Source organism: Passer domesticus, chromosome 5, assembly GCF_036417665.1.
Source record: "Passer domesticus isolate bPasDom1 chromosome 5, bPasDom1.hap1, whole genome shotgun sequence".
NCBI classification, from domain to species: Eukaryota; Metazoa; Chordata; class Aves; order Passeriformes; family Passeridae; genus Passer; species Passer domesticus.
The window spans coordinates 48,008,440-48,025,697 of NC_087478.1; the positions used below are offsets into that span (position 1 = coordinate 48,008,440).

The 17,258-nt window shown below is 38.2% G+C and overlaps 1 protein-coding gene and 1 long non-coding RNA gene across 26 annotated transcripts in view; one reads left to right on the forward strand and one right to left on the reverse strand.

Annotated features, from left to right (window-relative positions):
* The window catches only part of TNRC6B (trinucleotide repeat containing adaptor 6B), a 133,675-nt gene that overhangs the window by 92,521 nt on the left and 23,896 nt on the right, over positions 1-17,258 (reverse strand). For 10 of the 25 annotated variants that reach the window (XM_064420143.1, XM_064420142.1, XM_064420140.1 and 7 more), the window contains one exon: positions 5,066-5,133. The exons of 11 other annotated variants lie outside the window; for them this stretch is intronic. In XM_064420143.1, the coding sequence (XP_064276213.1) occupies positions 5,066-5,133 (68 nt within the window). Of the gene's footprint in view, positions 1-802; positions 876-5,065; positions 5,134-9,490; positions 9,560-17,258 lie in introns of all 25 variants that reach the window. 4 more of the 25 variants (XM_064420146.1, XM_064420147.1, XM_064420148.1 and 1 more) reach the window with 2 other exon arrangements.
* LOC135300577 (uncharacterized) overlaps positions 1-17,258 on the forward strand; it is a 42,011-nt gene that overhangs the window by 10,129 nt on the left and 14,624 nt on the right. The window contains exon 2 of the long non-coding RNA XR_010362394.1: positions 4,912-5,032. This is a non-coding gene — a long non-coding RNA (uncharacterized LOC135300577). The remainder of the gene's footprint in view (positions 1-4,911; positions 5,033-17,258) is intronic.

Consider the following 17,258-nt stretch of genomic DNA (forward strand, 5'->3'; position numbering starts at 1 on the left):
CTGTAAACTGGCTTCTTGATTTCACTTCGTTTTCCCACAGCAAAACTAAGCCAGGGGGAGGGGGGAGCTATTCTGCTGTATAAGTTCACACAGTGGTAAGTTTTAATGAAGACTGGGCCCTGTTCAGACACACACATCCAAAGATGAAAGCCCATGATCATAAATTCTTACTGAGTATTAGGAAATTTTCTTCACTGTGAGGGTGATTAATATTGCAACAGAATGTCCAGAAAAGCTCTTGAATAAACCTGAGAAGCCTGATACAACTTAGAAGTTAAACTGAACCTTCAAATCTGGCCCACTCCCCCCCACCTTTAGGCACAGTACTAGATAAGATGACTTTTGGAGTCTGTAATTCCTGTTTCCAGGTTAGGCCAATTTAGCTACTACTTTCTTTTAACTGTAGTGTCACACAGATCCAGGAAGACATTGAACCTTCCTGCTGAAATGTCAAAGAAAAATAAGATACTATTACCAAATGTTAAACAATTTTGTGATGCTCAGTGGCTCCAATCTCATCCTGGCATTACTGCAATTCTGGAGGGTTTCATTAAAAACCCTTGCCTCAGAATCTGTACATTAAACTATCAAGCCAGGAAAAAGCCTATTCAGTAGGTCTAACCAATGACACTTTCTAAATTACAGAAATGATCTTGTTTTGATACCTTTCTTACAATGTGAATCACTTTCCGATGTACAAATTGTCAAGACAGTTGAAGACTTTTCTCTCCCCTTACTACAAAACAGCAGGTAGGGAATAGCCAGCTGAGGAACTTCAAACAGCAGTAGCAGCTTGGCTTACCTTCCTACTAAATGCGAGTATGAACTTGGCTCACTTTTTGTCTGAGTAGCTACTGTCAAACACACCTCTCCACCTGCCAGTTAGGAAGAGTAAAACATCTACATTTATCTTTTTAAAAAAGAGTAGTTTTTCATTACCCAGTCCCTTTCACTCATTAGGGTGCATACATTTCTGGTTGTGACAGCAGGTGGTAATTTATTAGCACAAGCAGAGTTGCTAATTAATGCTGCTAGAGCTAGGAGCAGAACCTCAATTTAAGGACTTCAGCAGAATTCTTCTTCCTGCCCCTGTGCCTGCCCCATGCTCATCAACAGAAGTTTGACTGTTTTGGAAAGATGTTTCTGGATCACAAATGCCTCTTAATCTTTGCTCCAGCAGTAGCAAAGTAAAAGCCCTATTACAACTGATAAGAGCACAACGGGCTGCTGCCATGTAAAATGCAAGTATTTTGTGGAGATAATATTTACTCCCTAAGCATGCTCGTTCAGGTCAACCTCTTTGTAATAGATGAAAATATGAGAGAATACTTCTAACAAAATATTCACCTGTAATTAAGCATAATGACATCAAAGGAAGGAAAAAAGGGGGTTTCTTACCAAACATATTAGCCACATAAAATAATGTGACCAAGCTAACACACTATTTACATTATATATAACTAACACTAGTTATATTCCATGCCAGACAGCTAAGAAGGGAGAAGGTTACAGAGTACATAAAAACTGGGAAGTAACAATTTATCAAGGAATCAGTGGCCCTCAGCCAGAGCAGGAGCACGGTGTGAGACGGCCTTGATGCGCTCCAGCAGTCCCAGCAGGCTCGCTTCTTCTGAAGTCCAGTTTTTAGCATAAATCACTTGACTGTTGCACAACCATGACACCTTTGTGACACATGCACTGCACATAAACTGCAAATCTTTCACTGGACTGAGATGACTGTGCCCATTCCATTTCTCACTTGTACTAAGGATTTTGAATGGGTAACTTCCTCATAATTAGCTTGAATTGAAATAAATTATATTCATGTTCTAAATGATCAGTTGAAGATTTACATCACACCGTAACATTGAAGACCTTGTATACAGTTTATCCAGGTAATTCCTACCCATAAAGGTGACAGGTATCAGAAGACAGCACTTCTCAGGTATCACTTACAGTTCAATTAAAAATCTTAAAATGCTGTAACTTTAGTATGGTAAATCTGTGCAAAATAACTGTCCAGTACAACATTGCAGCAGGATTGTTTGTTATTGCTGGGTTTGTTTGCATCTTTTGTGTGTGTGTTTGTATAATACTAGAAGGCAAAAATGACAGGTTTTTATCCCTGAGACAAACTGAGGAAGTAATCTGTTTCATAAAGTGCCAGAAATCATCCATGGATGCTGGCTCTTTGCGTTCAGTTTTGAAGCTATACTTTAGCAAAGGAAATGTCACATGAAACCGGGGCTAGGTAAGAACTATTGCATCCATTGGAAGTCTCTCAGAAGCATCTTTTTATTTCTGTTCTTTCATTGTCCATTAAAGCTTTGAGCCACTGAAATGCAGATAAATAGTAAGAAATTTGCAGGGCTTTCCTAGGAGATCAACACTGGCAGGCTGCTCTGGAACTCTAGTGCAAGTTCACTCCCTTGCTGAAACTCTATCTTCTGAACACTTCCTCAATAATCTCCGTGCAGAGCAACCCAGATCAGGCTGCCTAACGAAAGGCAATCAAATTACAATGGCCAACTTTCCTGAAAAGTAAATTAGAAGCAGCCAAAGAAAAAACATTCCATCTGCATAGCTGTAGAGGCAGTAAATTCTACTGAGTCTAAGGACAGCTGGAAAGAGAAGGAAGCATCTCCAGTGGATCAGCTATTTCTGTAAGAGAACATCTGACTCTACATTCAAACTTAGAATCTACCTTTCACTAACAAGCTCCAATTTTATTTCAAATCAACTAGGAGAACAACAGCAGACATGGGTACACCAAATCACAGAATCACTGCAGATGGATGGGATCTCTGAGACCAAACCCATGCCTTTGCTCAAAGCATGGAGCAAAGCTCCACTAGAGCAAGCTAAAGCAGAATTGGAGTTGTGCTCAGCTGGGTTTTGAGTCACTTAAAGGGCTATGAAGGCACAACTTTTCTGGGCAACCTCTTCTAAAAGCTCTGACCATGTTTAACAGTAAAAAAAAGAATTTTTTTTTTCCTTGTGTTTGAGTTTTCCTGTATTTCAGTTTATGCCAATGGTTTCTTGCCTGTCCACCAGGCACCACTGTGAAAAATTTGGTTCCATCTTCCTTAGTCTCCTCATCAGATACCTGTACAAGTTGATAGTAATACCCTCCCCAAGTGTTCTTATCTCAAGGCTAAACAGCTACAGCTTTCCCTGCTTCTCCTCTGTCAGATGCTCCAGAGTTCCTCTCTGTGCTCTTTCAAAAACCCAGTTCAGTATGTTGACATCCAGCTAATCCCCACTGCAAGTAAGTAATAATACGAAGAAATAATTTCAGATTTGTTTTTCTTCATTTTTACAACAAGAGGTAAACTCTGTCAAGGCAGACAATTTTGTTATTTAAGCTGAAAATTTGATACTGCGAGTAGAGAAAGATTCAAGTAATGGATTTAAATTTAAGAGAAATACCCACAATTGAATTTTGCTGGCATTATGCTGGTATTAGTTGCATAAAACAACTAATTTCAACTCTTTGTTGCATTACTAAAAATCACACCTTTAGACTTCAATCAAAACATTAAGAATGATACTCCTACAGCAGAATCTGTATGATAAGGATTCAGATACCACCTCAGCACAAATTTATTAGTTAAAAATTAAAAATATTGCCTATCACTAATCTCATATGCTTTAATAACCAGAGATTTCAAGAAGAGAGATAATGTTTCAAGTCACTCAAAAAGCTCCAGTTAAAATCAGATCAACTCTAAAGCAATTCTAGTTCCTACCTGCACTTAAAATAAGACACCTAACAAACACAAGGCTATGGCAAATCCAAAGCAACATCCCTCATATTACTCACTGTAATAATGTATTTCATTAAACTACTAGATATATAAATAAACAATTCAGAGGAGCAGAAATCTAACTCCTACTTTTTATTTCTGCTCAGATTTTTCTTCTGGAACTTTCTGAAAGTTTCTACCTCAACAACTTTTCTATCTCTTGGTACCACAGTAAGTTGCTCAGTCTGAATAGATAGAAATAATAACAATTACTTTGAGAAGTTTGGCTCATGTCCACGATAGAAAGAATGTGCATGTTCAGCACTAGAACTCTGCTGACCTCAACTTGCCTACCTCAGAAATGGTTTCTCACTGTCACACATGCAGTGCACTCACAGTTGCCAGCTTATCTAGGAGGCAAAGTACACCTTCACCCCAAGTCACATCCCAGCCTTTCTGCAACAAGTGTAGTGAAGACCAACAAGAAATTCTCAGGAGGAGACATCCAATTAGGCTTAGGAAAAAAAAAAAAAAAGAGTTCTGTGATCTAAATTTTCCAAAGACCACCTTGATCCTTGCTCCAAATGACAGGAAAAGAAAAAAATGAATTACAGTATCACAACTGAATTACCACTGCATTAACTAATGACGAGAATACAGAATACAGCCATCACTGAAGTACTTCTAGGACAAGGCTCTGCTCTTCCTATCCCAACAAAAACCCAGGGAAAAAGTCCAACCAGTACTGGATTTCAGTTTGAAATCATCTGAAAAAGCCTTTTCCTAACAGAATCAGTGATTTTCTTCTCTATCAAGCTGCTTTCCCTAAAGCTCTGTGTACCAGCATCTTACACTGTTCATCCTCAAAAGAGCATTTTGTTTGTAATTTTTGATCCTTTATTAAAATGCATTCTAAAGAAATAAGGCTCAAAGAGGACCAATCTGCCATATGCACACCAAAAGGAAGGCCCTGGTTCTTTCATATCTCACATTTCAGTGAAGAGCAGCTGTATGAAAACTTCACGTACAAACTCACTACGTCAGTGCCAAGCTTCCAGAATAATTATCCCTTTTACAACAATTTCTGATTCATGTGTTGAAATTGCAATGCATATTTCTATGCTTTTACAAGCAAATCAACATCCTGCCTCTTTTTTTTTTTCAGCCACCATTCACTATTTTTATACATATATAGGGATATTTGAGGAACCAAAAGGGTGAGCACCAAGCAACCAGCCAATGCTCCCAGCACGCTTAAATGAGAGTGCTTCACACCATTTACTACGGTAAGGCCCTTTTTAAATAAACGTGTGACTCACTGTTTGTTTTCTTCACCAGGAGGTGGAGTCTTGCCATGCCCCTCCATTACAAAATCCTCATGTTCCATCTGCAAAGGCAAGCATTGCAGGTCAGAAATCGGTGGAGCAAAACGCACATCACCTAAAGTGGCCCTTTTCATATGCAACAACTCAAAACAGCCACTTTACCACAGTGGCTGGTCCAGAACAGATCATGTAGTTTCTTAGCAACATATGTACATCTCCAACCCCATTGCTATGGTATCATTTCATAGCACAAATTTCAGAAAAATCTTGCAAGGGAAAAAGAATGGTTTAATGTCTATAGCAGAATACTATCAGTCAAGGTACATAGGTTTTAAGTTCTGCTCTGTTAAGGGCTTCCCTTGTCATTCTAAGTATTATTTCTATCATTTCTTCCCTACGCATAATGTAGGAATTAAGAAAAAGGTTAATCAACATCTCTGGAAAAATTTAGAATTTTAGAAGAAACTTATTAAACACAGAAATAAATTGCTGCAAAAGCAGAGTACTTCTTGTGAAAAATAACTTTTCTTTGAAAAAAGACTTTAACTGCACATGCAGCTTAGTTAACAGGGTAAAAAAGAGGCCTAAGGAAACCTCAAATAGATGCTGTTCCAATGACAACATAAGGTAGGCATTTCCTTTGGCTCTCTTGTTAGAAGATTCCAAGGGCAGTAAGGAAGTCTTATGTTTAATTGTTTGCTTTTAAAATATCAATTTTAGCATAGATTTTCAGTTATTTCTTTGGAGAGAAAGAAGAATTACATTATATTTGCTTATTCATTAATTATGCAGTCTTCATTTAATCACTTAATGTAGCCAGAAGTTCTTGCACAGGTAGCAAAAACATTCTTCTCTTTTTATATAAAAAGCCAACACATGCAATTAGTATTTTATATAAACATCCAGACACAGTTAGCAATGCTCTACTTCATGTGAAGCCAGCAAACAGGTCCCACTGTAATAATCAATAAGGCACACAAAAAAGAACTGCATCATAATCACACACAAATCCATGCCACTACATTGAACTGGAAGGAGGAGGGAAGCACTATTCAGTCAGTTAAGATAACACATCTCAGTCAGTCTTTGAAGGGGAAAAAAAACCCCAAATCAAACCAAAATCCATCAGCCACTTCCCTTGTGTCCCCGCCCTCCCCCCAAAAGAGTCAACTTTACTCATTTGTACACTAATACTTCTGTGAGGTCAAAAACACTTTCAAAACCCCGAAATCTGCAAATGGACACCTAACAAGGACACAAGAAATTATGTTATTTGACTGCCCAGGCACAGCCCTAAGCAAAACCGTGAACAAAAGGACAAAGTGGGGAACTGTAAGGTGCCAATGACATCCATAAGACAGACAGTCGATCAAATATGTGAAAATTCATATTTTCACATGTACCCCCATGTCTCCCAGTCCAAACAGTATTTTCATGTAAAAGCAAGGTCTGAAAACAAGAAAATTTCTATTTACAGTTATTAAATAACTTGGACTTTCATCCATGTATTCCCACCATATCAGATACACAAATCTGTTTGTACTTCAGTCCATACCTGACTCACAAGAGCTCTAACAGCTGGACTCACACCTGTCTAGCTAAAGAGACAGACATCCATTCCACTTAATTCTCTTGTTGAAAATGCTGTAATACCAAGCGTGTCAATGGGTAAAATAGTTACAGATTTGTGGCCACATTGCAAAACAGCATGGTTCTGTAACTGAGAGTAAATGTTTAAGAATTACTCTTACACAGGAGGTATTTTAGCCTGTTGCTGGTATGAGACAAGTACAATTCACAGAAATGGTAAGCAAGGGAACAGTTTGTGGCCAGTACTGGGAAGATGAAATGCAGCCTTTGGGAGTAAAGAGGCACTACATACAGCACATTTAGTGCTAAACTAACAACTAACAAGATAAACATATAAAACAGAAATTCAGTATAATGAAGCTGTAGAAAAGGAGGAATCATTAAAAAAAAGGAAGTGTAAAAGGCAATGATTTTAAATCCACCAAAAACATAAGAATGGGAAATTACTTTATTAGATGATAGTCAGGAAATCTGAGAACTGGAACATCTTGCAGACCACCACCAACAAAGACAATCACTGAAGTACTGCTGCTAGAACTGTTGCTTTATTATGAATTTTATATGAAGAACACTAGTGACATCCCAGTTCCAGCATGCTTATCTATCAAAGTTTCATTAAGAGAAGTGGCCAAATAATGACAAAGGACCTGAGCTAAGAACAAGATTGTGCCTGGACCTCTTTTAAAGCAACTAGACAATCCCATCTGCTTTATGAAACCTTAAATCACTCTGCTGTACTTCAGACAGTAGACAGAAGTACCTGAAATTACTGAAACATGCATAGTTTAAAAACTGTAGAAGATACAGTACAACAGCACAGGCACTCACAAGAAGTTCACAAAAAAAATTAATCACTGAGTGAGGAAGTACTCAGGAACACAAACTATACAATATACAAAACAAAGATTAATTGGTAGGGTTTCATTGATAAATAAAGAAAATAATAAAATGCATCAACACACTAAAAAAAGTCATGGGAAGGTCAAGGAATCGACTATTGCTTAACTAGAAAATATCTCTTTTGAGTATGGATAAACAACTAGACTTGTAGGAAACACTTGGCTGGTCAGACTCAGAGGACAAAGTGCTGTATGCAGCCTGGAGGATGGTATCAAGTGAAGCGCTGCAAAAGTCTAGGACAAGTCCATTAAATATCTTTACCAATGCCTTGCAGGGCCAGTAAGGTATATTCTAGTCAGAAATTTAAGATCAAGTTTAACTGGGGTGAAGAGGATCAATCCACAAGTCTAAAGACAGAGCTGCCATTCAGATGGACCTACACAGCCTGGAAGAATGGTCCCTACAGGATTTGTAGGAATTCAGACAGGACAAACACAAAACACTTGCACCTGAGAGGCCCTGGCAACAATACAGGCTGATGAGTGCCTGGGGAGCAGTTCCATGGAAAAGGTCTTGGCATAAAGCAAGCTGGTCGTGTGCCAGCACTGTGCCTTGTCAGGAAAGGTCACCAGCATCCCAGGCTTTATTAAGAAGAGCCTTGCCAGAGATGAGGGAACTGATTGCCACCTCTACTCAGCGCTTTTTATTCCAGACATGGTTTAATGTACTTCCTTTTGGGCCCCCACAATACAAGAATTACACCCAGAACACGGACACAGGAGCCCCAAGGTGCTCAAGGAGCCAGAGCACTTGTCCTGTGAGTAAAGGCAGAGAGAGCTGGGCTGATTCAGCCTGGAGAAGAGATGGCTTTGGGCAGACCTTAACAGCAAGTGTCTGTACCTACAAGGTCAGCAAGCAGTCAGGCTCACCACAGGGGTACCTGTGAGAGGACAAGAAGCAGTGAGACCACGCTCAAACTAGAGAAAAGCAGAATGGACACTTATTTTCACCATAAGGACAGCCAAGGACTGGAACAGATAGCCTAGAGTAGTATTGCAGTCTCCTTGCTTCAAATTTTTAATGGACTGACTAGGTAAAAATCCCTCACAACATGTTCTGACCTTACAGGTGACCCTGCTTTGAGCAGGAGGTCAGACTAAAGACCTTGGAAGGTCCCTTTGAGCCTGAATTTCTCAGCAATCCTATGAACACAAGAACAGATTCAGTTTCATATTGAGAGATAACATCCATGACAAAAATCCCTACTGAATTCCCAACCCAGCAAGAACCTGCACTTCAATCTGGAAAAGTCTAAGAAAAATATCTTTAAAAGCTGCATAATCAAAAAAAAAAACCCCAAATCACCAAAACCCAAAATAAAACAACCACCAAGAAAACATAAATTATGCTGAAGAAAGAAATACTGAAAAGTTTGTAGCAGATCTACAGTATCCTCTCTTTTAGAATAGTTCTATTCTAAAAGAGAGAATGAGTAGAGACAATGAAGACTCAAACTCCCTTCACAATGCTTCAAAAACATGAGAGCTCAGAGTAGAGAACAGTGTAGGAAAAGGGGAGATTTCATATAAATAAAATCCAACATTTGATCTGCAAATCTCCCTCAATACAAGACAACACAGCACTGAGGCATACACAAAAAAGCAGCATGACAGTATTGTAAGAAACATCACTCCTTTGCTATTACAATATAAATAAAACCCAGCCCACTCTCAAAAGAGCACCTGTAAGAGGATACACAGAGAAAATGTACTACTAAGCAGACAAAAAATTAGTTCTTGAACAAACAAATTGCAACACTGAATTTCACAAGTCTTTGCAGGTTTTATGGTTTATGTACCTATAGGTACAAAGATTTATCTGTGTATTAGAGGATTAGAAACAATAGCAGTATAAGCTTTTCTGTTTCTAGCAATGACATAAGTTTTACAAAGTGAAAAGAGAAATTATATATAAGATCATTCAACACGCCTGATCCAGAGCAGCAATTTCTGCCTTCCTCTATCTGCAGAACCTTGATTCTAACTTTCCTTCGTTTGCCTGCATATATTAAACAATTTGCTGATCAGTGATCTCTATTTTTCACTTGGAATTTTGCAGGTCTTAAAATTTTTGCTAGGAAGTGACACACAGCTTATTTAATGGTCTAAAATTTCTAGAATAAGCTCATGAAGTAGTATCTATTTACATCTTTCTGCAACACTTAAAAGTCACTTTATTGGGTAGTTCATCTTAATTCAAAGAGCTGTATCAGACAAAGAGCCTTCCGAAAACAATTTATGAGCAAGTAAAATGACAATAAAATTCAAAAAGCGTTGCTTACATATGCATAAAGTTTGTTCTTAGGCCCAGCTACCTATTAATTAAAGATTAAAAAATATTTCAAATTAAAGTGCTTAGGTCTTATTTTCCGAATGACAGTAATGATGTCACAATGCGAAAAGAACGAGAATGTGGTATTTCAAGTTTTTGATTAAGTGACTACCTGAGGATGAACTGAAGAGAGGAACAGCACATAAGAGCCACAGTTAGCTGGGAATACTCTTCTTTTTCTCCTCCACCCACAGTTCTTATACAATTCCTATGCACATTTTTTCCCCACAAGTCTCTCAGTTTCCCTTCATTCTGTCATCACCCTATCCTGTTCAGCACTCCTTGAGTCTTTTTTTAAAGAAAACTGGAGCCCAGAGCTCTTGTTAAGTTCCAGCCCTCCACAGCATCCAGCAGCCTCACCAGATCTGGCTCACTGCAGCATTTGGAAAATGCTTCCTAAGCCTCAAGTGTCTCTTGACTCACAGTGTACACAGGAAATGCAGTTGTCCTCAATGTGTAGAAAAAGAATGGAAGGTGGAGCTAACACAGAGATCCTGGATCTTGTACTGCTCCCAAGGAAAGGAGAAAAGGTGGAATGGCAGAGGATCTGAAACACTTTAGCTTCTCTTAAGAAGACTGCAGAGGGAGCCATTGATTCCAAGAGCAGGGATCAAAGGAAACACACTCCACACCTGTTTCTCCTGGCAAGTAATGGAGAAAGCTTCAAGATTCTGGCAGCTGGAAGCAGGAACCAGAAATAGACCCTGAAACAGCAGGGGAGGAATTCAATAGAAAACTTCTATATATTTTTTAAAGGATCTGCCAGTTGTTGAACTCTGTATTTTATTATTTCAAAGTCTTTTTCTCTAAAATTTAGGCACTTGTGAATATCCAAATTTTAACACAAATTAATATATTGAGTGTTCTAAATAATAAAAGACAATCCATCTAATTTAAATCTATTCAGTATTAGACACTCAATATTTAACTTTTAGAAAATGAAATTTATCATGAGCTTCAATGTAATAAACAATTATACTTTTCTGTCCAGAAGTGCAACACCTGTTACTACAGTTTCATACTACTCTTTCTAAAAATATCTTCAATGAGACCCTAATGGATTTGATTAATGAGTAAACCTTATCTCCTAGATAAAGTCAGCAACACTCTGAAGGGTCAGAAAGTTTCAAGGGCAAAAGCCTCATCTTTCCTGAATCCCCATGTCAGAAAGCACATTTTCCTAACAAGATTCAACTCTTGCACTAGCTATCCTAGCCCACCAAAGATGAACTGAGCTTAAGAGAAACCAAGCATTTCCTCAGGGGAAAAAAGATAGACATTTGTGAGAAATCCTTTACTGATTATGAAAAGCTATTAATTTTAAACAGTCTTGTCTTCACCAGTACAAAGAAATGTACTAATGCAACTTCATCAGAGAGCTGCTATCACCACCTTTTCCTACTCATTCCATAGTTCCTTTTCAAAGATGGTTTATTTCCTATTTAAAAACTAAAACAAGCACCCCCCCAAAACAAGCAAAAAACCCCCAAACATAACCCCAAACCCCCCAACCCCAAACAAACATAAAACTACAAACAACAACAACAACACCACAAATCCAAAAGGACTTGAGCCAGCCAGGAGATGAAGACTCCAGATTTTTCACCGACTAGCATCTCAAGCAGACACAACACCAAGGCTTTATCTGGCTCCTGACCAGCCACTCTGGTGGGCACCAGCCAAGGTCAAATGCTGCTTTCTGCAGGTTCTGGCCATCTACTTCCCGAGCTTTAAGTGAAGTGATTTCCACACAGCCTGCCCCAGGCCCAGCCTGAGACTGACAACAACTTCTGCTTTAACACCAACGTCCCTCCCAGTCAGCAGCAGCACTGCTGCAAGCAGCCCATCAGCACTTATTTTGTCTCACTAATAGTTGTTTCAAGGAGAGTTGCACAAGCCAGTCCTCGAAATCCAAGCAATTAGTCACTAGTCACTACTGCTAACAGTGGTGGAAGCTGTGCTATAAAAAAAGAAATCTCAGACTATTTGAGGTCTGACAGAAATGTAATCACTACTACAAGTGAAAGGAAAGCTGAGTCACCTCCCTGTCTGGCTTCATTATAAGCACTTTGGACAAACTGCATTGGGGAAAATTTTACTCACTAGGAACAGATTAATTAAAATTTTAATTTAACTACTTTTAATAAAAATGCAATTTAGCTGCTAACACTTTCATAATTTTTTAGGAATAGATTAGTGTTGAGCTTGCATTTCAAAATACACATAGCATAGCGCAAATTGTTTAGCAAAATTATTCTCAAAATTTACTTCTTATATTAAATCTTAAATTCAGTACACAAATGAGAGCATTAAAAAAAAACCTTAGAATTCGTGATTTAAACTTTAAAAAAAAAGAAAAAACAGCTCCTAAAATGAGAAAGCACCAAGTATTTTTCTGAATCATACAGAGGGAAGTCTTAAAGACAAGGTGTGCATCAAACAGTGGCTGAATTTTTGGTCTCTTTCAGGACTTTGTTGTATTGTGCACCATTGTGATGTAACTAAATTTTCACTTGAACCTACTTCTACCTTTTTTTCCCTCCTCAATTTTGCCAAAGCATACTCTTGATATATAAAAATCACCACCGAAATACGTGAACCATCTCCTAGCCTAATCAGTGTTTTCTTGAAGCTTTTCAGCTGGAGCATTTCAACATTATTACCATTACATGGTCCTGACTGGTTTTCTGTTAGTTGCAGGAGAAGTGAAAACTTACTAGCATAATCCCTCTGCTAAATCACACTTCACATTCAGTATTCCCTGCTAATCATTCTGAATGCTAACACACTTAGACCACAGTAATTACATTGCAAAGTTACTAATCTGCTACTGGTGTTTGTTATATGCAGCTTAATGGTACTTTAACACTTGGCTCACTGAAACGTGACATTAACTAGAAGAAATGCCAACATGTTAACAGAAACAATCATTAAAACATGCATCATCTGTATAGAACAGCAGGACAGGCTGTCAGTGGGAACTCAATTCATCATTAACTTATGGAACTCAGAATATGTCATTTACGCTACAGCTAAACAAGCACAAAAGCTGCAGCAGTGGTTAAAGAGCAGAAGTTTTGCTTTTAGTGTCAGCTGTCACCAAATAGTCACTAAACAATTACAGAAATAACCTATGGCTCACTTTCTATGTAATATTTAAGATGTTTGTTAACGAATATTCTGTGAAATACCTAGCAGCTTAGCATGAGATCCCTGCTAAGCTTAAGCAGTTTTATAAATACCATAAAAACAACAGTCACACTTTGGAAAAGGTTGGGATCCCAGCCACATTTCATATTGCACAAATAAAAAAGTTTACTTAATAAAAAATTTATTATTTTTTTTAATGCATCACTAAGTTGCTAAGTATTTAAAATACAATGGTAAAATATGACATGTGTGTGCATATATATATATGTAATAATTAATACATGTCTTGCTCTGAAAGCAATTTAAACCACCTAGTTGTTTGCAGCAAGATACAGTTCTACCTTATGTCAACCACCGAAGATGTTGAAGTCACTCAAGTCATGGTATGACAGGATATCCAAAAATACCATCTGAAAACTTCAACTCCGAAGTTGCCAAGGCAGCTTTGAATAATAATTCAACCATGTCAGACACAAAAAAATTAATAAAGTGTGTTGAATTTAAGCAAAAGTGCTTTTCTTTTCCTGTTCCACTTTTGATGATCCATTTTTTATTGTGTTCCATCCATACACTCCATCCATTTTGTAGTGTATTCTGCATACACACAGCATGAATGGAGCCCAGGAAAACATGAATTTAGTAAAACAAAAAAATTCTTCAATTTTATTTAATTAACCTTTTATATTATTCTTCAGCTAAAGAGCAAAAGCATTTCACAAGCCACAAACTCTTGCTAACTTCAGCTACCTCTTACACTTTCCATTTAGGGGACACATCTGACCCAAAAGCCCTTGAACAGTTCAACCCCCCAGTACTTTCAGAAGCCACTCTCACCCAGTGCAACCCAGTGACTCTATTTAGCCAACTCATTTTACAGTCAATTTACTATTTATGGTGCAGACACAGATGAACAAGTTATAGCAGTTTAAACTGACATCTGTAAGTGGCTGATATTCTGATATACAGTTAACCACCCTGACACAGAAGACAGAAGACATATTAACTTTCTCCCACTTGGATTTGGAAATCTAGATGATGCATTGCCACGAAAGGACAACAGGCATGAATTGCTAAAAGAATTTTCAAAGGCTTAAAAAAGCAGATAATAATCAGAATTACAGAAAACTAAATTACACTTTTGCACTACACATTTAATCACCTTCACTGCCACAAATACTGTTTGCAGCTGTTTGCTAGGAATGACTGAAAGAGACATAAGCCAGACACACACAAATTGGTGCTGAAGTTATTCTGCCTTAAGACCAGACAGACAAGCAATAGAAAGAAGAACTTTTTCTCTGTTCACAGAAATCTATTGCGTGGATTCCAAACACATAGAAACTAACAGTGGCCCAGAAAGTTCCTCAACAGCTGGAGGCTGAGAACAAATCTGTTCTATGTATATATTAACCCTACCCTAGGTCTGTATTAGGCATCCACTTTTGATCACTGTCAAAAATGAGAAGGAATACAGGCTATCCACACCTGCTTTCCAGTTTCTCCAGTTATCAGAATGCAAATCCAAACTCATTTTAGTCACAGGGGAGCCACTGACACTGCTGCTTGCTTATAAAATTTTTCCAAATTTATCAAGATTAGCTATCTGACAGACCATCAAACCATTAATATAGCCACTCATCTCTGGAGCACAGCCTGGGCTTTTTTACAACTTGCGCTCAAAAAATCCCCAACAAACCTTTAGATGCCATGGGGATATGTTACTTCTCTGGGAATGTGGAAATTTCTCTATTTCATGTGGAAATTCTATGTGTTGAAACCAACCAACACGATTTCAAAGTATCTCTAAATATTTCTTAACCTGATTTTACCTACTGTGTCTATAGACAACTACTACACTCTCCCCTCTTATGATACATCCTCTTCCCTACTGCTCAAATGCTTCAGTGACTTCAAACAAGTGCCAGGAAATGCTGACATGTTTTCAATGTTGCTTTAACCCTTCAGGGGAACTGATAGCACATAATATGTTTTTGCAGAATTTCAGTGTCCTCAGTTATCCAATCACCCTCTTATGTACTCAAATACTGAAAACTATCACTACAATTTTTTACTACTACCATCACAAGAATAACAACCCACACTATTCCATCAAACCTCACATGTACTTCTTCCACAACCAATGAATGAAAAAAAAATACATTTTGAGGAAGTGAAAAAAAATTCATACCCATCTAGTTCACAAAATGAAAAGGAAATAGTCCCTTTAGGGTCATGCAAATATACAGTCTTGCAAATGCATGAAGTCAACAAGACCAATGAATTTTGCACCTTTCAATCATTCAGCCAAACTAACATTCTGCAAATTATTTCTAAAGTAAAGTTAAGGTTTTGTTAAAGTAGAGTACGCTTCAATGCCCCTGGCTCAAATTTCTCCCCAAATACCTATCCCCTGCAAGTCTTAAGACAGGAAAATTGAAAACACTCTCAAAAATCAATAGTTCCATTTCTGTAAGACTTCATATAAAGTTACCAATTATAGAGAACTCTGTCACAATTCACATGGACTACAACCACTGCCAACACTTCTCTAAAGCCAATATCAAATGGAAAGAGATCAAAAGGCAATATTCTGAAAAGGCAGAAAGCCCTCAAATTGTGTGCCAACAGTACACCTGCATGAGAAGGGATGCTCTGTAAGCAAAGGCACAAATCAATTTTCCCTGACTGTCATTCACATCATAGTGGGACTATACCACATAAGTTCTCAAATGCACAACTACTTTTTCAATCTTTAAGCAAATATCTGTTTTTGTCTGCTTTGCAAAGTATTATAAACTGCTGTAATCAACTGAAGAAAAGATGCCATTGGTTGAGAAAAAACTAATGAGAAAATATTTACAAAAAAAAGAAAGAACCTTTAAAAGAATGGAAAAGATGAGTTTTTAAACTGAATGTTTTCTTAAGACTGAAGGGTTTTTTCCTTTAGAAATGAGACACACACCTGTTCACTGCAGTAGCATGCCACGCCAGTACACTTCCTCCACACGAACTGTACATATGAAAAGACTGGATCAAAGAACATATGGTGACAGCTCTTACAGATCTCAAAGTCATCCTGGCACATGATGGCATTTTCCAACAGAAAGAAAATACATCATTGTGTTAACCTTCTCTTTTGTTATTCAAAAGCACTTCAGGGTATTTTGAGATTAGAAAAGAGAGAGTCATCTTTCAAGTTCAGCATCTATATTTTAGCAGTCTTCACTACAGATTAGTGGGTTTCAAATGAGCAATCCATCTTGCCTCTGTAGAAACCAGTACACCTAACTGGCAGAATCCTGAACTTGATCCTGAATTTCTTTTAAAATGTCCAAGCACCTAGGCTATCAGCAGCATTCCTTCACAAAAGTTCAAGTAGCAATGTCTAATTCCATGTTCTTTTTTGCAAAGTCCTCAACTATTTTACCTTATTTATAACTGTTTTTTTTATAGTGAGCCCTGATAACATACTGTACTGGTTTTGGCTGGGATTGAGCTACATTTCTAGATAGTAGCTGTAGAGGACTCTGGTTTGGATTTGTGCTGGAAGCAGTGCTGATAACACAGGGATGTTTGTTCCTGCTGAGCAGTGCTCACACAACATCAAGGCCTCTCCTGTTTCTCACATCACCCCAGCAGTGAACAGGCCAGGGGTGCACAAGAAGCCAGAGGGGACACAGCCAGGACCACTTACCACAACTGTCCAAAGGGATACCCCACACTGCATGGCACCATGCTCAGCATGAAAACTGAGTGAGTGAAGGTGTGTGTGGATGTTGGCTGGGGCTAACACTGCTCAGAGACTGGCTGGGCATCAGCTGTTTGGCAGCAAACAATTTTTTCCTTTTGCATCATTTGTTCTTTCACAGGTTTATTTTCCTCCCCTCTTAGTTACTGGTTTGGGTTTTTCCCCTCAAATTATTACACTGCCATTATCTCAATCCACGTATTTTCTGATTTTTACCCTTGCAATTCTGCCCCTCCATCTCACTGCAGGGGCAGCAGTGTGGTGCTTAGTTGCCAGGCAGGGTTAGACCCCACACCATAATTTTGGCTCTTTGTTACAATGCCTTGAAATTTTGACATTGGAAGTTCTAAACTCACAGGCAGGTTTGCTTGGGTTTTCCTCCCCATGTAGAGAGGTCCAAGCATGTAGTGTTTTATAGGAAAGTATTTTAGGTTCTTTTTCTGGCCACAGTGTTGAAGTTTCAGAGAG